The sequence below is a fragment of the Lepidochelys olivacea genome, assembly GCF_965140295.1.
Source record: "Lepidochelys olivacea isolate rLepOli2 genome assembly, chromosome: 16".
In the NCBI taxonomy this organism is placed as follows: domain Eukaryota; kingdom Metazoa; phylum Chordata; order Testudines; family Cheloniidae; genus Lepidochelys; species Lepidochelys olivacea.
In genome coordinates, this window is record NC_140426.1 from 7,088,984 (window position 1) to 7,110,241 (window position 21,258).

A 21,258-nucleotide genomic window follows, 5' to 3' on the forward strand; every position below is an offset into this window, starting at 1 on the left:
CAGGCCTCAAGCTATCAATTCTCCAGCAGATTTGATTGTTTTGTATATTGTAGAGAGGATGCAAATCTGGTTTTAGCAGAAACTCAGCTGCACAACCTTAACTCAGCAAAACCTGCGTGATTTGGAGCTGTAATCACCTCCAGCTAGTTCAACAGGAGGGTTTAAACAAGGGGCCTTCAGGTGCCCTCTCATCCATAAGCTTACACACACTTTGTCAGTGGGGTACAGTGTCGCTAGACACCTGTAGGATTTGAGGAATTGGGGTTCCTGGGATCTGGTTCCGGATCTAAGATCAGTGGTTGCAGACAGACTAAGTAAGCACATAGACTGGGCCTATTTGTGGCAAAACAGATGAGAGTTGGGTCTTCACTATTGGATGTCTGGGCTCTATTCCCAGCTCTGCCAGAAAAGGTACCATGCAAGTCTCTCAGTTACCTTTGCTTTAAGCTGGGGGAATGATAGCTGCTTCCTCCAGGTCACAGGGAGGAGGCCTGGGAGCACAATATGGGTTGTGAACTGCAGAGAAATACTAACAATGGTCTGTGACAGCATAGTCAACAACTCCGTGGGTGCTCAAGGGCTGGAGCACCCACAGGAAAAAAACAGTGGGTGCTCAGCACCCACCAGCAGCCCCGCCAAACAGCTCCTCCCCCTCCCTCCCAGTGCCTCCCTTGCGCCATGATCAGTTGTTCAGCAGCATTCAGGAGGCACTGGGGGAAGGGGGCAGAGCAGAGGCAGGAAAGGGCAAGGCAGGGGTGGGGCTTTGGGGGAAGGGGTGAAGTTGAGGGGGGGTAGGGGTTGAGCACTCCAGGGGAAATGACAAAGTTGGCACCTGTGAGTGACAGATGTTAGTCCAGAGCTCTTGGCTCACAGCCCAGTGCACCTTCCTCCAGTCTGAAGGGGATTTTGCTGGGGAGCATTCTCTGGCTCAGAGCACCAGTCATCTCTTAATAGTTACCGAACCCTGAGCTTAGGGTGACCAGACAGCAAGTGTGAATAATCAGGACGGGGGTGGGGAGTAATAGGCACCTATATAAGACAAAGCCCTAAATATCGGGACTGTCCCTTTAAAATTGGGACACCTGGTCTCCCTACCTGAGCTGCATCACTCCATATTTCAAAAATATGGTCTACTAACTTTTTACTATTTCAGCTGTTAGACCTTGGTTTGGTACCATGCGCTACCTCTCAGGGAAAAGGCATTCCAGGAATATACGTCTCCAGAAAAATACTGCCTGCCCTCTGTTTTTTCCCTATCTAAAAGTAAGTGACGACTTTAAAGTCTTTGACAGCAACTCACTTTTGGGATGCTATATCTTGGGCACCCCTTGTCTAGATGGCCTTGAAATCCCCTTCCCCCAACCTCCAAAAAAGTCGACCCTGGTCCATGACCTGGCCTATCAAATTTCAAACCAATCTAATATGTATGTGGATTTCAGAGAAGATGCAAAATAGAGCTGTCAACAAAACCTTAGCTGCAGCTGCCATTGGTGAGGTATCTTAGCACCTCCCATGTATTCCAAACCAGAAATAACAATAAAATGTCTCTCACATTCTCACTCTCTCTTCCGATCTAGCTCCTCAGAGCTCCATTGTTTGTGGCAGGGAGGTTGTGGTTATATTTGTGTGTGTGAGTGTGTTGTTGATCTTTGTGTGTGTGAATGAAGGGGTGTGTGGTGGACCTAGGGGTGTGTGCGAGTGCACAGGTGTTTTGAGCCTGTGGGTGGGAGTGGGGTTTGTTGTTGTGTGTGTGTGCGTGTGCAGCTGTGGACGTGTGTGTCTGAGGGGGCGTGTGTAGAGGCCTTCCTGAGACAAAGCCAAGCTAAGAGCTGAGTGTTTCAGTTAGTTCTGAGCACTGTGAGGCCCGTGGTCTCTTCTCTCTTGCAGGATCAGAGGGCAGGTCCTGTTCCTCTTGGGAAAGTTCTGTTTCCTGCGCTCACAAACTTATCTCTGCAGTGGACCCCAGCCAAGGGGAAGGGGGCAGGGCCTCTCAGCAGGTTACTATGGAAGGGGATGGGGGTGATCCAGGGAGTTTCACTGCTGTAGGCCCGTTGGATAAGGAGGTGTCAGATTTTTCTGACATACAATGGGCCCTCAGGACTGAGAGGTGAACAGGCCACTTAGCAGGTTCCAGCTTCTTCCCCTGCCATTTCCCAGACCAAGCTCAGCCACAGGCAGCTGTTACATACATTCCACTCTTTCCCTTCCCCCTGAGCTGGATCCACCTTTCCCTGAGCACTCAGGGAGGATGGAGATGACTCCCTTGATTTGACTAGGGGAGGGGAGAGGGGACTGACTTGCTCATGTGGCACATCATCTGCCCATTGTTTCACAGCACCTGCTCCACAGCTTTTTGGCCTGAAGTGAGAGCCAGCTGATTCTGGCTGGACAAAACTCAGCTGAGTCTGAGGTAGAACAAGGAGGGGCAGGGGAGGCACTGCATGGCGCTCCCCTCACTGTGACAGAGTGGCAGGGAGCCAGGGGCACTATATGGGGCTGAGCGCACCGGGTTAACAGCAGTAGGGGCCAGGGGCACTATATGGATCTAAGCTCGCCGGGTTAACAGCAGCAGGGGCCAGGGGCACTATATGAGGCTGAGCGCGCTGGGTTAAGAGCATCAGGGGCCAGGGGTCACCAGAACTGGACAGAGTAGTCTAGTATTGTTCTCACCAATTCTCATTTCAGAGGTAAAATCATTTCTCTACTCCTATTTGGGAGTGCCCTGCTTCATAACACAAGAACAAGGGAACATTCCATGAAATTACTCCTCCATGAAAATACCGCCCCCCCCCACACACACACACTCCAATTGCCTCTGTGCTGTTGAGGAGGATTAAAGCCTTGGGGAAGGAGAACATCAAGCTGGAGTGGAGAGAAACGATCCCATAGTTAGGACCATCCTTCCAGATAGTGTCATGGTATCCTCTTGTACTGAGAATGGGAATACCCCTCCGGTGGAGGGAATCCCAGTTATTAGAAAGAGCCAGGTAATAGTAATGGGGGATTCAATCATTGGAAATATTGATAGTGACGTTTGTGATGACTGGGAGAGCTGCATGGTGAATTGCCTGCTGGGTACAAAGGTTGCAGACTTCTCAAGGCATAGATAGCCATATGTGCACTGCTGGGGAGAAGCTGGTGACTGTGGTACATGTAGGTACCAGTAATATAGGAAAAGATAGGAGAGAAGTCCTGGAGGCCAAATTTAGGCTGCTAGGTAAGAGATTAAAGTCCAGGACCTCCATGGTAGCATTCTCTGAAAAGCTTCCAGTTCCATGTGCAGGGCCAGACAGGTAGAACTGCAAGGTTTTAATGTGTGGACAAGACAATGGTGTTGGGAAGGGGGATTCAGGTTTCTTAGGAACGGGGGAACCTTTGGGGAAAGGATGAACCTATGCAGGAAGGATGGGTTCCACCTTTACCAAAATTTAACCAGATTTCTGGCATGTAAAATTAAAAAGGTCATAGAGGAGTTTTTCAACTAAGGGCTGGGAGAAAGCTGACAGGTGCAGAGGAGCACATGGTTCAGACAGACACAGCCTTTAGGGGAAGATTTAAAGGGAATAATCTATATCCTAGTAAAGAGGAGGGGACAGAAGTTGAAAAAGTATAGGTAGGAACTGAAGAGAAACAGCCAAATTTGGTGGAACAATGATAATCAATGGAACAGAATAATACCAGGGTACAAAATAGATAGGAATGACAGAGTAGGTTGTGCTGGTGCATTATATGTGAAAGAAAGCATGTAACCAAATATCGTAAAAATTTTAAATGAATCAAACAGTATCAGAGAATCTCTATGAATAGAAATTCCATGCTTAAATAATAAAAGTAGAGCAGTAGGAATATACTACCTACCACTTGACCAGGATGGTGACAGTGACTGTGAAATACTCATGGAGATTACAAAGGCTACAAAAACAGAAAATCCAGTAATAATGGGGGATTTCAACTATACCCATGAACTGGGAACATGTCACCTCAGGATGGGATCTAAAGATGCAATTTCTAGACAACATCAATGACTGCTTCTTGGAGCAGCTAGTCCTGGAACCCAAAAGGGAAGAGGCAATTCTTGATTTAGTCCTAAGTGGAGCACAGGATCTGGTCTAAGAGAAAAACACAGAATCATAGAATATCAGGGTTGGAAGGGACCTCAGGAGGTCATCTAGTCCAACCCCCTGCTCAAAGCAGGACCAATCCCCAACTAAATCATCCCAGCCAGGGCTTTGTCAAGCCTGACCTTAAAAACCTCTAAGGAAGGAGATTCCACCACCTCCCTAGGTGACACATTCCAGTGTTTCACCACCCTCCTAGTGAAAAAGTTTTTCCTAATATCCAACCTAAACCTCCCCCACTGCAACTTGAGACCATTACTCCTTGTTCTGTCATCAGCTACCACTGAAAACAGTCTAGATCCATTCTCTTTGGAACCCCCTTTCAGGTAGTTGAAAGCAGCTATCAAATCCCCCCTCATTCTTCTCTTCCATAGACTAAACAATCCCAGTTCCCTCAGCCTCTCCTCATAAGTCATGTGTTCCAGTCCCCTAATCATTTTTCTTGCCCTCTGCTGGACGTTTTCCAATTTTTCCACATCCTTCTTGTAGTGTGGGGCCCAAAACTGGACGCAGTACTCCAGATGAGGCCTCACCAATGTCAAATAGAGGGGAATGATCAGATCCCTTGATCTGCTGGCAATGCCCCGACATATACATCCCAAAATGCCATTGGCCTTCTTGGCAACAACGGCACACTGTTGACTCATATCCAGCTTCTCATCCACTGTAACCCCTAGGTCCTTTTCTGCAGAACTGCTGTCTAGCTCTCTGCTAGACAGAACTAGACAGAACTGCTGTCTACCTCTCCTCCCAGTTTAGTGTCATCTGCAAACTTGCTGAGGGTGCAATCCACACCATCCTCCAGATCATTTATGAAGATATTGAACATGGTTAAACTGCTTGGTAATAGTGACCATAATGTAATTAATCCTTGCAAGGGAGGAAATTCCAAAGAAATCCACCACAGTAGTATTTAACTTCAAAAAGGGGAACTACACAAACTTGAGGAAGCTAGTAAACAGAAATTAAAAGGAACAGTCACAAGGGTGAAATCCTTTCAGGCTGCATGGAAACTATTTAAAAACATCATAATAGAGGCTCAAACTAAATGTGTACCTCAAATAAAAAACAACCACACAGTAAGAGGACCAAAAAAATGCCGCCATGGCTAAACAGCAGAGTGTTTGAGGCAAAAAGGTATCCCTGGAAAACAGGAAGTTAAATCCTACTGAGAAAAATAGAAAGGAGCAAAAACTTTGGCAAGTTAAGAGTAAAAGTATAATTACGCAGGCCAAAAAAGAATTTGAAGAGCAACTAGCAAAAGACAAAAATGATCAGCAATTTTTTTTTTTTTACAGCACATCAGAAGCAGGAAACCTGCCTAACAATCAGTGGGGCCACTGGATGATCGAGGTGCTAAAGAAGCACTGAAGGAAGACAAGGCCATTGCAGAGAAGCTAACACGATTCTTTGCATTAGTTTTCACTGCAGAGGATGTGAGGGAGATTCCCACACTTGAGCCATTCTTTTTAGGTGACAAATCTAAGGAACTGTCCCAGATTCAGGTGTCAATAGAGGAGGTTTTGGAACTTGTTGCCAGGATATGTTGTGAAGACCAAAAGTATAACTGGGTTCAAAAAAGAATTAGGTAAGTCCATGGAAGTTTGCTCTGTTGATAAATTGTATAGTCAGTTGCTTGACCACATTTTGGTTCATTATAAAATTTACTCCAGAGGCCAAATAACCAGTGTCAGTCGAGTTTATTAATATGGCACAGGAAAACAATTCTGTATGGTTTCAGTGTCTGACGAGCTGTCCTGTGCAGTGATGTTACTTTCACCTTATGCAGAAGGTTTGCTCTCCAAAGTTACACTTCTAAAGCCATCTTTTCATACCCTACATGTTTACCAGTAAAAGGTACCATATATGTGATTTTAAACTAGAGTCAACCAATTAGCTTTTTATCTTGTTTTTCTGGTACCATAGTGTACCTCTTATCTTTGTTCTGGGTACATGCATTCCAGATACTAAGAGGCATGAAGACACTTCCTAGGCCAGTACCAATATAAACAGATTTGTGAGAGTAACTCCCTTTCTGTTGCTATAAGGAAACAACTGTATGTCGAGATACTGACAATTTCCCTATCTACTGAAGCCAAAACTTGCCTCAGCTAATATTAGGTGTTATGGGATACTTAGCATATGTGAACAGGATTATAACAAAGGTACAGGCTAATTCATGCTATATAACTGCTATATTGACACTTAATGCTTAAAATATATGTAAACTAGCCACCATTTCAAAAAGGGATTGGACAGTTATATGACTAACAAGAATACCCAGATTTGTCATAGAATCATAGACTATCAGGGTTGGAAGGGACCTCAGGAGGTCATCTAGTCCAACCCCCTGCTCAAAGCAGGACCGATCCCCAACTAAATCATCCCAGCCAGTTCATGCTAACAAGTTTTGGAGGAGTTATTAAACCTCATGCTTCTTGCCTTAAACCAGTCTCTAACTCTGTGGGATTAGGAGGTGCCCTAAAGCGAGTAGGGAAAGCATCCTGTGTCTGCCTAGTGCAAGATTCCTGGCACTTTACTGCCACTGCTGGGGACAGGGTACGTGGACCACGGGTCTGATGCCGTCTGGCATTACTATGTGCTCAGCCTGGCTTCCCCGCCTTGCCCCTTTCCCCTCAGGCTGTGTTCATGGCAGGTAATTTTTAATTTTCTGTGGCTGCTGCCCAATTTCCCCACGTTCTGCTGTGCTAGGCAGGCCCATGCCTGCCCTGCTGCTGCGCTTTCTGGATGGCTGCCTACCTGCAAGTGGATTCGGAGGCACGAGGCTGCAGGGAACGTTGTGCAGCTGGAGCAGCAGCAGAGCCTGAACTTGGAAGCATTTGTTCTTGTTTATTTTCCAATGCCTCCAGATGTAGGCAATAATGTTGCCTGTCTCTTGCCCCACTCCCTGTTCGCACGCTGCTCTGCGTCATGGCTGCCTCTTTCTTAATGCTCCTTCTACCCATGAGGGGATATTTCTGACCTGCTTCCGAACAGCTTAGAGAACAGGAGTAAAACACGGTGCAGCCTGTGTGCAGCCGTCAGTGTGTGAATACGCTGTCCGTGCTGCAGAGAACATGAGCAGGCCAGCAGCAAACACAGCTGCAGAATAGGATACAGATAAGGTCTTGTGCAGCTGGGAGAAGGACGCGCTGGAGATAGGGGCCACTCCCGCTTGTCATTTCCTCTTTAATCCCTGACCAAGTCCTTTTAGACAGATGTGAAGGTGCTCAGTGGGACAGCCAGCGAGTCTGCGGCTACAGAGTCCCCTGCTTACCCTGCCTGGATTGCTGCTGCTGCTCCATTGACTTGCAGGCAGGGACAAGGAGTGATGTTCTCCCAGTGAGACCCAGAGAAAAAGCTCCCTGGTAATTGTTCTCTTGCTCTCATGCTCTTCTCCCCACCCCTTCCTGCTCTCTCTCAGAGTTGCCTTTTTCTTTTCCAAGGGCCCCCTAATGCATGCTCTGTCCCCATGGCCAGGTGGTATCTAGCTCTCCCCAGACTGCTGTGTTCACTGTGTGGGGCCACATTTGAGCCATGGCATTCTTCCAACTTCGTCCCTGCAGTGCCACTTCCTCTCCTTGCCAAGGCTGCCCCAGCACAGGGACTGAAACGGCAGCTTAGCCCACAGAGGCCAAACTCTGTGATTGTAACGGAGTCTTTACACTGGCTGGCATTTCCTCCTGGGCTATTTCCTCATCTAGGGAGGAGGTGCAGTGGGGCTAGGAGGCCCCATGGCTGGCAGACCTTTGCAGCATTTCAGTTCACTTGTAAACAGCTGGGCAGGAAACAAGGCTGTTGCCACCAGAGCCAGAGTGCAAAGATGTTTGGCTCTCGGAGGGACAGGACACATAGAGATGCTTGGAGGGGTCGGTCTGACTGGGCAGCTGGGAGAGGGGCCAGGCTCTTGTCCCCATTTGGTGGGGAAAGGAGAAGGATCCTCCTTGTTCAATTGGGGGAGGGATAACTTTGTTTGGTGGGGTTGGGGGAGCATCAGCCTCCCGCCCTGGTTCACTGGGCCCTAAGGGTCACTGTCCTACACCTACCAGCGCCATCTCTTATTCACTCTCCCATCACCCCAGTCTTTGCCCACCATTTGGCTGACCTTCAGCCTTGACAAGACACAGTATGACTTTCCTCCACCCCCTCCTCATCTGTTACCCTGTCTCCTCCACCAGTGACTCTGATGACACCTGCCTATGGTCCCCCTCCAGCTTTTGGTTTTCAGCCAAAGGATCTCAATTTTTTGAGTTTTCAACAAGCTCCATGTTCCAGTCAGCTCTACCAATCACTATTTTTCCCCCTGAATGGCCAGTATAGTCTCATTTTGGGATCTAATTCTGCACTTTCTTGAAGACATCCTTGGAAAACTGTTAATTTCCGTTTCTGCAGGTTTAGTTAACATGATGATAAAAATGCAAGAAGCAGAGATAGTGCTGTCTACCCTCGGGCTTTCCTGAGCTTCAGCTGAATTGATGATGGTACTTTCCTAAAATCCTCTCGTGTAAACTCAGTCACATAAGAGCTCCTTTTCTAGTGTGGCGTTATAAATTACATTCCCTTCTCCATTGGTTTCACTGACAGAGACTTGAGCAGTTTTCTACCCATGTTAATTTCTGAAACATTTCACTATCTTGCCTGTTGATAGGGTTGCCAACTTTGTAATATTTAAAAAATGGACATTCCAGCAGAAGTGCCTGAACCTCCCCCATCCCGCCTCTTCCCCCCTGAGGCCCCACCCCTTCCCTCTCTTCTCCCTGAGGCCCTGCCTCTGCCCCACCTCTTTCCCCAAGGCACCGCCCCCATTCTCTTCTTTTTTTCCCCTCCTCCCATCACTTGCTGCTTTCCCCCACCCCCCCTGAGCCTGGGTCAGGAGGGACTCACCTGCAGAGCCGGGGCTGGGAGCTGCAGCTGTCCGATGCAGGTAGGAGACAGCCCCGGCTGAGTAGGGGCTGGCGTGGGTGATGATCCGGCGCCTCCCCCACCTGCAGTAACCGCACTTGTCAGTAGTACTGACAAGACACTGTGAGGTCCCCTTTTCGACTGGATTTTCTGGTTGAAAACCTGGCACCTGGCCACCCTACCTGTTGAAGGAGCCAATGTGCAAATTTACCTACGTATGGATGTTTGTTGTGCTAGGTGGCTTTGTTTGGCTGATACAGGGTGACACAAAAATGCAAATGAGTAAAAATATTTCAAAGGAGCTGTTTTAAGGTAAAAATTGCAAGCATTTAGAGCCAGAATTACAAAGGTGTTTAGGCACCGAAAGAAGCAGATAGGTGCCTAGTGGGATTTTCAAAAGCATGTAAATGAGTTAGGTGCCTAACTCCCATTGACTTTCCCTGGCCTGTTTGTTCAGTCAGCCTTCTATTGTGCCTTGTTTTGAAGTTGTAGGCGCTGGGAGGCAGGGACTGAGGTTTACTGTACATTTGTATAGTGCCTCATCCAATAAATGGCTGAGGCCTTAGAGCACCGCACGAATATTAATAGTGGCATGTTTATTAAGAGCAAATCTCCCTAATGTATTGTCAGTGCAGTTCCACTGGGGAGTGTCATGGAGAGGCTGCAGTGGAGGTAAAACTCGTGCAGTTTTCTCACAGTATCTAATTCAACTTCTCTGACCTAGAGTATGGCTAAAAACTCGTGAGTGACGGAACTTCTATTGTCACCTTGATCACAGAGCTCCTCTGGTCGCAGATTCCTGGTTTGTTTTGCGTACCTATGACTGCAGTTTTCTTTGCTGAGCGTGTTTCAAAGCTAAGATTGATTGCATGGTGGTTGGTTTTGCTTGCTAGGCTCATTATTTATTAGTGAATTCATTACAACATTGGCTAAAATTTTACTGAACTGTTGAGTTTTGACATTAAAACCAATTAAGTAGTGAAGTATAAGAACAAACTAGCTGTAGCAGTGCTGGGTAATTTGTATTGAGTACCTGACCTATTTAGTGTTAGTTTTACTATTAATTTGTTTAGAAATGTCCATTATAGAATAATTTGGGAATTATTATCAATTGTGTTTATGAAAGTAGTGCCGATGGGCGACCTCAGAACAGGGTCCCATTGTGCTATCATCATTCTCACCCTCATGGCAAATCCCAAATGGGACAGAGTATCCTTGCAGATCAAGCACCCCGCACATCAATCTCTGTGCTTTACAAATAGAGAGTATTAAACGATCTCTGCCCCGAAGAGCCTACAGTCTAAATAGACCAGACAGACAGGACAGGGAAATGGGTAGAACACACCAGCAGAGGGATGGTAGCAAATGGCATGGTAGTGCCATGATTTTTTTTGTGGGGGGTGTTACTTAGGAGGGGGTCAGCTATATGGAAAGAAGATTGAAGGGAAGGAGGGTGAGAGGGACAGGTGTGGATTGGTGGAGCTGAGGTGGAGAGGAGGGTTGAAGCAAACAGCCAATCAGCACAGGACCCAGAAAATCCAGTCAAAACCAAGGTACTAAGACAATAGTGCTAAGGATCAGAAATCCAGACTCTAACTCAGAATATTTCATTACTTCATCTTGTGTCTACCTTACTTACGGAATGGACATGCTCTTTACCAATCCTCAGAAACTGAATTCTTTCCCTCTGCCTTCTACCCCATCCCACCACTGCACGTACCATTTGAATCAGGGCCAGACCCACACCATGGTGGGGGGGGAGAGTTTGGAGAGCTCAGTTTGTAAAAACAGGATTTACATAGGGTAACTATATTTCCCAAAGGGAAAACGGGACACCACATGGGGCTAGCCCAAGCCTCCCTCCCTCCTTGTGCGCAGCTGGCGTCGCTGCTCTCTTGACTTCCTGCTACTGACTTCCTGCCCCGTCCGAGCCCCGCTCCACGCAACTGAGCAAACGGGACAAATGCACACTTTTGCACAAAACATCAGGACGGCCGGGACAGGGCTTAAAAAAGGGACTGACCCGGCCAAAATGAGACATATGGTCACCCTAGATTTACAGCTTTGCAAACATGCTGAACTGAACAGACCTGAAGCCATATTCAGGGTTTCCCAGGAGAGCTTGGGTGCTGTCTGCATTTATGCTCTAGGCTCCTCCTAGTCTCCAGCAGTCACCCAAACACACCACACACAGGGCACCTGGCTCGAAAACTGCAGTTACTACCATTACATACGGCATGGTAAAGTACAGTCAGCATTAGATAGATCAATCCATTACCACCGGGCAGTACAGTTACCTGGCAAATCAGCATCAAATGGGGGGAGTGGAGAGAAACATTCACCTTGGCTCTGAGTGTGTTGGCATCAAACAGCTCCATCAGCTGCGCCCCAGACACGCCCGCAACTTCACCCTAACACTCTTAGGAGGAGAACCCCCATACAGTTAACTTTGTGATTCCCCAGATGTAACGCAGGAGCAGGAACCCTTTCTTTATGCAAGAGAAGCGTATTGCATCCAAGTCAGGTCTACCTCTGGCTCCATGAAAATCTCCCTCTCTAGGATGCTGACGTCTGGTTATGGACCATGGCCTGAAGATGCACACAAGCCTCACATCCAGCACTACTGTCGTTACCACTGGCCATAGCATACTCCTCTTAACTCTCTCAGCCAGCCAGGGAGACAGATAAGGGCAGCGCCAGGTCTCTGCTAACAGAAAGTGCAAAAGCGTATGGGACACAGTGACACAGCATGGCAGACGAGTGGTGAGATCCAAGGCCCAGCACCTCCAGGCAGTGCGATCTGCGCTTCACCCCCCACTCAAGGCCTGACAGGGAACCATGCTGTGGTGGGCCGGGGCTCTTTGGGCTCTCCCTGTAGCACTGAGTTCCTGGTGAAACATGGCAAGACAGTCTGAGATTCTCTGGCTGGAGCCTTAGTGATGGAGCTTGTCCCCTCCCTCACATGCTTGCTCACAGGGAGCCATCCAAACCCAAAGCTTGTGAGATGGGGAAGAAACAGTGAAACTGAGCTGACAGGGCCCTATGCCTGTGCAGGGAAGCCTCCATTTCCAGGCATCTCTAGGAACCTGTGCACTCCCCTCTGCCCAATAGGATCTCTCCGGACCATTCGCTTTTAATGACTTTCACTTCCTGGCTTGTCCCATGGCGTTTCCCTGGTTACTCATAGACATCTGATCTAACTGGTTCTGCTACTTCTGGCAAAGTCCTAAAGGTGACATTATCCGGCATAAGTTCCATAGACTCACTTTCATGGTAATAAATATTCAGTGTTGCCAACTCTTGTGATTTTGTCCTGAGTCTCATGGTAATTATTGTTTCCTTAAAGTCCCGGCTCCTGGAGTCAAGTGGGATATGCAATGATTTCCGCCTTCAGTCTTATAGAAAAAGTTACTTTCCAGCCCTCATGGATGTAGAGAAAGCTTCAAAATGTGACCGCAGTGCACCCGACAGGCTCAAAAAGGCACATAAAAAGAACACCATATTATTTGTACATAATCTCCATGATTTTAAAGCCAGTATCATGATTTTTGGTAGACCTAATGATTTTTGGACATTTGCGGTTGGCAATATAAGTGTCTCCAACAGGTCTGTGTGACATGGTTCCTCAAACTCCCTGCATGCACAGAGTTTGCTGGATCTCAGCTGTAGTGATGAAGGGCTAATAAAGTTAGTGTTACAGTGAGACATCTACCAATCAGAACTATCCAGGGAATAATTAGGAACTCTCAACTATTCGAAAAGCAGAGTACTCCTCATAGAAGGAAGTGGGGGAGAATGAATTCGCTCCCCAAGCTTGCTTAAGCCATATTTAACCTGTGTGATATCTAGGCCTGAAGAAAGTAGAGGAGTAACTGGAGTAAGGCCAGCTGGAGGCGAACTTCCCTGGAGGCAGAGAACTGGGCAGAATTCCTCAGTGCTTACTGTCCCTACGTGCAGTTTTGTTGTCTTGTCTTTTAATTTGTTTTGTGGTGAATGACTCATGATTTACTCTCATGATAGCGAAACAAAACCGCTTGTGAATAAATCATTTACCAAGAGGTGGCTTAGATGTTTCTGGCTTCCACAAACGAAATGGAAAGATGGCAAAAAGCAAATGTATGCTCTGCCCTGGCAAAGAGCTTGGGGGGACCAGCAGGCTGAGTGAGAGGGTGACACATAATGGAGACTCTCTCTCCCACCATTCATTGGCCTGTGGGGTCTGTGTCTACAAGGTCATCCCAATTGGCACTAACTGTCCCCTTTTGTGGCAGCCTGAGCTTAGGCCAAGAAATGACAAGGGGGTTGAGAATTAAATACCCTCTCCCCATGGAGGTGCTTCCTCCAGGTGCATGGTCTGGGAAGGGGGAAGAAACGATTGTTGCTCGGTGGGTGAAGGGGTCAGATGAGGAGGGGTAGCCCCTTGCCATCCGCTACTTGGGCCAAGGTTCTCTTGGCTGATCTGCCCAGTCTCCTCGCTCTCCCTCCCTCTGGGGCCTGTCTTCCCTTCTAGGGTTCTGCTCCTCACCCTGCTGCTTCCAGTGGGGCTGGAGCCAGGTTCCCCTGCCCCCCCCACCCCCGGCTGCTGCTCCTGCCATTCGCCCCGGGACACCCCCTGTCAGTTCGCCTGCTCCCCTGCACATGCTGCAGCTGCTGCTCCTCCCACAGGGGCGCCCCTCAGCAGTTCTCCACCCCCGCAGTGGTCCCAGCCAGGATGCTCCCCAGCCCTTCAGGCATGTCTGCCGCCCCTGCGCTGAACAGGGGTCCAGGGCTCCCACAGGGGGACCAGGCCGAGGATGGAGATGGCCAGCTGAGGCCAGCACTCGGGCTCCTGGTGCCGTTAGGCCCCGCGGGGTGGGCGGGAGCCGAGCTGGGGAAGGCGGGGGAGGCTGGCAGCACGGCAGTGCCCGCAGGTGGGAGCTGGCTGGGCTGCAGGGACAGGCGGACAGCGGCCCAGGCAGTCTCCCTGCAACCTCCGTCTGTGCCACCCCACCAGGCTCTCCTGTGGCACTCAGCAGGCCCTGGCTGCGGGCCCTTCACAGGAGAGCTTCAGCAAAGTGCAGGAGCTCCCCGCCGCGCCTGGCTGCTGGCTCTGCACTGCCCGGCGAGCTCTCTGGTTTCCTGTGTGTGCCACTGGAAACCACTGGCCACTAAATGGCGCAGCCGGGCAGCATTTTCCTTGGCCCCGCTGCCTCCCAAACTGCCTTCCCGCAGGTGCGCATGTGCTAGGGCCTGGGGGCAAGTGACCTGCAGTCTGCCTGGGGAGCAGCCGGCGCAGCCCCTGGCTGGGGACAGGGAGCGAGTGGCCTGCAGTCTGCCCGGGGAGCAGCCGGTGCAGCCCCTGGCTGGGGACAGGGAGCGAGTGGCCTGCAGTCTGCCCGGGGAGCAGCCGGCGCAGCCCCTGGCTGGGGACAGGGAGTGAGTGGCCTGCAGTCCATTCCTGCCATAGTACCTAGGGATAGGTTAGTCCTCACCCCCGGACGGGAGCAAACGGGTATTCGTGTAGCGTGGCTGCTGCAATCTCATCCCAGAGGTGGTTGCATTTCAGTGGTGGGTGAAGGAGTCCCAACAGCCTGGGAATCCGACTGGGTGAAAGGTGATCACTTGAATTCGATGTACTGTACAAGTGACGCCTGTCAGAGCTCAATAAGAGCCACCCTCTGATGGCTACCTACTAGCTGGGGAATGATGTCCTGTCTCCATTTGTCATTCCTGTCCATTCCTAATCCACTGGCAGGATGCTGTGTAGGCCAATGCTGGCTCTGTCTCTCCCACAGTAAGGTGAGGATTTTCCTAGTTGCTTTTGGCTGGGACATCTTTTCAGTTCCTGAGAATTTGTTATTTAGCACTCCCCCAATTTTTGTGTCATCTGCAAACCTTATCAGTGATCACTTTATGTTTTCTTCCAGGTCATTGATAAAAATGTTAAATAGTGTAGTGCCAAGAACCAATCCCTGCGAGACCCCACTAGACTTGATTGCCAGTTTACAATTACATTTTGAGACTTATAAGTTAGCCAGTTTTTAATCCATTTAATGTGTGCCAGGTTAGTTTTATATCATTCTAATCTATTAATCAAAGTGTCCAGTGTCATGTGGTACCAAGTCAAATGCCTTACAGAAGTCTAAGTGTATTACATCAACATTATTACCTTTATAAACTAAAGTTGTAATCTTATAAAAAAAAGATATAAGGTTAGTTTGACAGGATCTGTTTTCCATAATCCCATGTTCATTGGCATTAATTATATTATGCTCTTTTAATTGTTAATATTAATTGAATCCCATACCAGTTGCTCCATTAGTTTGTCCAGGATCGATGACAGGCTGACAGGCCTGTAATTACCTGGATTATCCCGTTTACCCTTTTAAAATATTTGCACAACTTTAGCTTTCTTCCAGTCTTCTGGAACCTGCTGAGTGTTCCCAGCCTTATAGAAAATCCACTTTAACAGTCCAGAGAATTCCTTGGTCAGCTCTTAAAAAATTCTTGGATATAAATTTTCTGGACCTACTCATTTAAAAATTTAAAAAGCTCTATTTTTGCAGCCCCTGTTTAACTTCTTCCTGAGTTACTGCTGGAAAGGAACATGGATCACTGCAGGGAGGTCTCTGGATAGTTCAGGGCAGGGATCTGGGCAGTGTAACTTGTTACTGTGTTTCGTTTGATCGTCCCAGTGATTCATATGTTGGTGTTTTAGGTTCTGGTCTAATGTTATGAGTAACGTCCCAAGCTATTTGCAGTACACAACGACAATTTTATTGATCCTACAAAATTCAGGACCTGTGCTACATATTGCTGAGTACCATCTCCTGGCACCTTATCTGTCAACTAACTAGCTTGCACAGCTCCAGCATTTATAAGCTTCTCTCTGTTTGTATGTCCAACAGCTTCTGTTTGTGTGTGTGTGTGCACACATGTGGGTTCCTACACCTAGATGTTTCTCCCTTTCAGTGTGTGGAGTATGTTTGCTTGTGTATGTCCTGCATTTTCTTTCTTTGCGTGTGTGTATGGTTGTATCTAGTCAAGGAAGAGTGGATTTAAGCCTGGGTGATCTGGACACAATTGGTAGTTCTACCAGAGATTTCCTGTGTGACCTTGGGTGCGTTGCACGGAGTTCAGTTTTCAGGTGCTCAGCGTCTACAACTGGAGCCAAGTTTTCAAAACAACGCAGCACCCAGCATGCTCAGCTCTTCTGAAAACCTGGCCATTTACTTCGGTCTCTAAATGGGCGGTGAGCTCTTTTGAAAAACTGGCCCTGATGGTGGGTGCTGAGCTCTTTGCAAACTATGGTACTTAATCTCTCTGGGCCACAGTTCCCTATCTGTATGATGGGGATAATAGCATTTCCCTACTCACAGGGTGTTGTGAGGACAAGTTCAGTAATGTCCATTGGGTGTTCAGAGTGATGGGCGCTATAATATTACCTAGATTGATACGCAGCCCCTGAGAGGGTGCACCTCTAACAGCTTCTTTCTCTCAAAATCCATAGTTCTTAAGGCCAGAAGGGACTATTAGACCATCTAGCCTGAGCTCAACAGCCATAGAATTTCACCCTGTTGCCTCCGTATTGAGCCCGAATACTTGTGTGTGGCTAAAGCATCTTCCTGAAAGAGATGGAGAATCCACCACTGCCCTTGGTGAATTGTTCCAGTTGTTAATCACCCACACTGCTAAACATGTGTGCCTTCTTTCTAGTTTGAATTTGTCTGGTTTTAACTTCCAGCCATTGGTTCTTGTTCTGCCTTGCTCTGCTAGATAAAAGAACCTGATATTTTCTACACAGGGAGGTATTTATGCACCATGATCAAGTCACCTCTTGCTCTTTTGTCCATTTATTTTCGCACTGTCTTTGTGTTTTTTAGAGAAGACACTTTGAATGGTTTATGAGAAGAAAGCAAGATGGATGGAAGTCAGTCCAGCACTGAGTCTCCCACAGCTCCCAAGAAGATCTCTCTGCTTTCCTCTCCCATGCGGGCAGTCATCCGTCTGCGACGAAAAGTCCAGTTCCTGAAGAAAAACCGCCTGCATCTGAACCTTCCCAGAGAACAATCTCCAGAGCTGGTCCAAACTAGGCTTCTTCAAAGGCAGATTTCCTTGACCCATTCAAACCTGTATAACCCTTCGATGTCCCTCTTTAATCAAGCCACCTTTGCCAATTCTCAATACTTCACCTTTGACACTTCTGTGGACCAGTCAGCTCTGAATAAATACAAACGGAAGAAGAGCCGCAGGAAGTCCAGGGTGGTGTTGTATCCAGAAAGCTCCAAAAAGTACCTTCCAGCAGAGCAAAAGAGTAAAGCAAAGCGCTGCCTTCTCTTGCTCATTGGCATCATCTGCTTCCAAATACTAAATGCTATTGAGAATCTGGATGACAACCTTCAGAAGTATGACCTAGATGGGCTGGAGAAAACCATGCACCGGGAAGTATTTGGGCAGAAGGTGGCCGTGGACAGGATTATGGAATTGTTGAACGAATACCTGGCCACCCACATACACAACAAGCCATTAGTGATCTCCTTCAATGGCCCACCTGGGGTTGGAAAGAGCCATGTTGGATGGCTGCTGGCTAAACACTTCCGTTCAGTCATGGACAATGACTTTGTGCTTCAGTACTTTGTGATGCACCACTGTCCAAACAAGGAGGCTACTCCTGCTTGCCAATTGGATTTGTCTGAGAAGATTTCTGAGATGGTCACCAGAGCAGAAATAGAAGAGAAGATACCATTGTTTATTCTGGATGAGGTTGAGCTCATGTCTCCAGTTCTGTTGGATACACTCAGCAGATTCTTCCAACCAAACCAAACCAACGAGTTCCTCAATGCCATCTACATTCTAATAAGCAACATAGGGGGCAATGAAATCACGACGTTTGTCCTCCAGAATGTTTCCACTGACCTTCTGCACCAGCAAAGAAAAAGAGAAGAACTGCTGTATGTTATCCAGCCTATTCTGATCCACTTCCACCCTCTTTGGAAGTCTGCTGACATCATCCCATTTGGTCTGTTGGAGAAGAGTCATGTCATAAACTGCTTCTTGGAGGAGATGATGCGGGAAGGGCTATATCCCGATCAGAGCCATATTGAGAATTTAGCTAGCCAGCTCAGCTATTACACTACAGCAGGCAGGGAGTACGCCATAACTGGCTGCAAGCAGGTCGGAGCCAAAGTCAATCTACTGTAGCAGCAACCATAAATAAGAGGCCGAATCCTGTTCTCAGCACTTTGCACTCAGTGGAGATAGCCTGGCTGAACACTGGCATGACTGACAGCAGATTTTGGCCCAAGATGCATTTCCTCAAGAGGACAGATATGAAGCTATCCCAGTGACCACCTTATAAGAGGGTTCCAGGAGGCAGAACAGCAGCTGTCACTGCTTCAAAGATGAGCTCTGTTCTCCTATTGATTTATCGGACTTGAGTCACTGAACTCCCACTGTCCTGCAAATAATCCCCTGTTGACTAAGGCCAGGATATCTCTCTGAGGCCGGGTCTGAGCCCAGGCACAAGCCAAACCCCCTTGTGTCCACACTGCAAATGTGCTAGCCTAGGGCTCCAGACCCAAGGTCCTAGGACCCTGCAGGGCTGGAGGATCTGAGCCCTATTGCTTTCTTGTGTGCACGCGACCCCGACTTGAGTTAGGTCTGGAAGTCCTCTGGATGTATCCCAGAGTTCCCGGCGGCAGAGGAGCAGCGCTGCAAGCAGCCAGTGCAGCAGTTGGAAGCACTATTACTGCCTGGCAGAGCTCGCTCCCTGTTTCTGCTCCTCTCACAGTAGCTGCTCCGGCTCCTCCTCACTACTGCGCGACGTTTGCCCGGAGCAGGGAGCAAAGCTGGCAGGTGGGAGGTGGCTCCCGGGGGCATCCCTCTGCTGGCCGGGCTGAGCCAGAAGCTCTGCCGCTCGCCCTCTGTGCAAGGCGGAGCTTGGTTCTTCTCTGCTCTCTGTGCCCTGCTCCTGGGCCCACCCTGCCCTCCCTGGGGCTGCATGTGCAGGGGCACCCGGGCAGTGTGCACTGTCAGGGTGGTGAGTAGGAGCCAGCCCCCAAAACTTCCCCACAGCCTCCTGGGAATCCCTTATCCCTGCCTCCCGGGGTGCGGCAGGAGCTATGCTTCACCCCAAGCCTCGGCCATGCACTTCACCGCTCTGCAGCCAGCAGCAGTCAGGCTGGGTGAGTGTGTGTGTGGGCAGTGAAGGAGTGTTTTTCCTCTGATACCTTCATTTTAGCTCAAACTTCTGTGCCCTGCAGTGTGGATGCCAGTGCCCTAGGTTTGAGCACGGGTCAGAAAATCCTTAACCTGGGGTTAAAATGCAATGTAGACACTCAAGCCCAGGGTTCCCTGACACAGGTCAGCTGACTCGAGGCCCACTAACCCAAGGCTTACATTGTTGTGTAGACAGCCTCCAGTCGTATTGTGACCTCTTTGGTGTCCCTCCTACACACGTGCCCAGGAGTTTATTCATCGGTGATGTGTCAACAAGTCTAGGAGATGAGAATAAATCCCCCAGTATATGTACACGGCAGGAGCGATTTAATGTCGGGGAGATGGGGAGATCTTTGGGGTGACAGTCTCATCAGCACACTTAGCTGGGTCTCACTTGTCTTCAAACTCAGAATCTGCAATCTCTTTGCCTTTCCGGGGTCTGGCTGGATCTGGGATAAAGGCTAACTGGCTTAAGATCAGTCTAGCCAAGCTAGAGATGATGCTGGCATGTAGGGGAAACGTTTGGAATAGCTGATGCAGACTGTGACTGTTACCCACTGATCTTTGGTGTCAGAATTATGCATTCTTGGGTTCTTTTTCTCCCCTGCTGCTCTTGGATTCCCCGGCAACAGCAGTCTCCTGGAATATGTGCTACCATCTCTGGTTGCCTTAGAAGTTGTAGCCCTTTATACCTGATGCAGACTGTGCCTATGTCACTTCCAGGCTGTATTCCTGCAACACACTTTTCTTGGGACTACCCTTGAAGACTACTTGGAAGCATCAGCTAGTGGAGAATGCAGCTGCCTGCTTGTTACGGTCTTCCTCATGTGGCCTTTGGTATAAACTCTGCTGCTTGTTTGTTTCTGCGTACAATTCACAGCACTGATTATCTAGAGAGCCCGTAAATGGAAATTCACAGATGCAAGGTAATGCGCATTTTGAATTGTTGATGCACATTGCTGGGTTCAAAAACTACTCCAGAACAAGTGTTGGGCATCATGTGAACAGCTCTGTGAAACCTGTCCTCACTGTGCAGCAGCCGTCAAAAACAAAAATATTAAATTGCAGGAGGCATAGGAGAGGAAACAGCACTGAAAAGTATTATAATGCCATTGTTCTGGAGTGACAGTACCTCTCTACTGTTAACGGTTGCCACCAGCAGCCCTGTTTTAGTCCTGCTGTAACCCTAGCTTGGAAATCTGATACAAGCAAAGTTTGAAGGAAATGTATACACTTGCCTTGGAGTTCCAGGTCTTTATAATATTCCCCCGATTGGAAATATTGTCTGTTGTCTAACCTTTCTGCATCTCCGTCTAGCTCAAAATCAGTTTGTTGCCTTCACACTTCCTGTACAGTTAACTCTCCTTGAACATTCCTGTGCTGTGGAAGAATTGATGAAAATAGCATGTAATTAAGCAAAGGTGTTGGTGATATTTTTTGTATAGGCCCAATCCTGTTTGCATTGATTTCATTAGAATTATATGAATAATGGATTTTTTTTTACTGGGCATTCTGAAATATATATCAAAATTTGGTTTGGAGCTGGTTTTTTTTTTTTAATTTTTTTTAATATTCTAAAAATAAAATGGAAGTCAATTTCAAAAAGAAAAGTCCTTTTGAATCAAATCCCCCAAATATTTCATTTGGAAAATGTCGAAACAATGTTTTGATTTTTCTTTTGGAGAAGGGCATCAACTGAAACAAAATGTTTCAGTTGATGCAAATCTGCATCTATCAGAAAAAAAAAAGGTTTCAGACCAAAAATCTTTCCCAGCTGTACATTTTAATGGAAGTTCTGGGTCCGATCCTGTCCCTTTGATTTCAACAAGAGGGATTTTTTCTCCTTGACGCCAGTGAATGAGCATGAGGCATGGTGTGTGTCTGTTGTCCGGAAGCTGAACTGAAGAGGCTGGCTCTACCTAAGTGCCGAACGTGAGTGCTTCTTTTAGCTCAAGTGCTGGGGTTCATGAGGAGCTTGTCTCCTCTCCATGGTGAAAGACGCAGCCCAACCACCACTCACTCACTGGCACTCAAAAATCAT

At 48.1% G+C, this 21,258-nt stretch overlaps 1 protein-coding gene across 5 annotated transcripts in view; it reads left to right on the plus strand.

The window, feature by feature from the left end:
• The window catches only part of TOR4A (torsin family 4 member A), an 88,454-nt gene extending 67,734 nt beyond the window's left edge, over positions 1-20,720 (plus strand). For 3 of the 5 annotated variants that reach the window (XM_084649645.1, XM_084649647.1, XM_084649646.1), the window contains 2 exons: positions 5,417-5,706; positions 16,883-20,720. In XM_084649645.1, coding sequence (XP_084505771.1) covers positions 16,920-18,200 — 1,281 coding nt within the window. In that variant the 5' untranslated portion in view covers positions 5,417-5,706; positions 16,883-16,919 and the 3' untranslated portion in view covers positions 18,201-20,720. Of the gene's footprint in view, positions 1-1,152; positions 1,264-5,416; positions 5,707-16,882 lie in introns of those variants that run through there. The other 2 variants (XM_084649648.1, XM_084649649.1) reach the window with 2 other exon arrangements.
• The last annotated feature ends 538 nt before the right edge of the window (positions 20,721-21,258 follow it).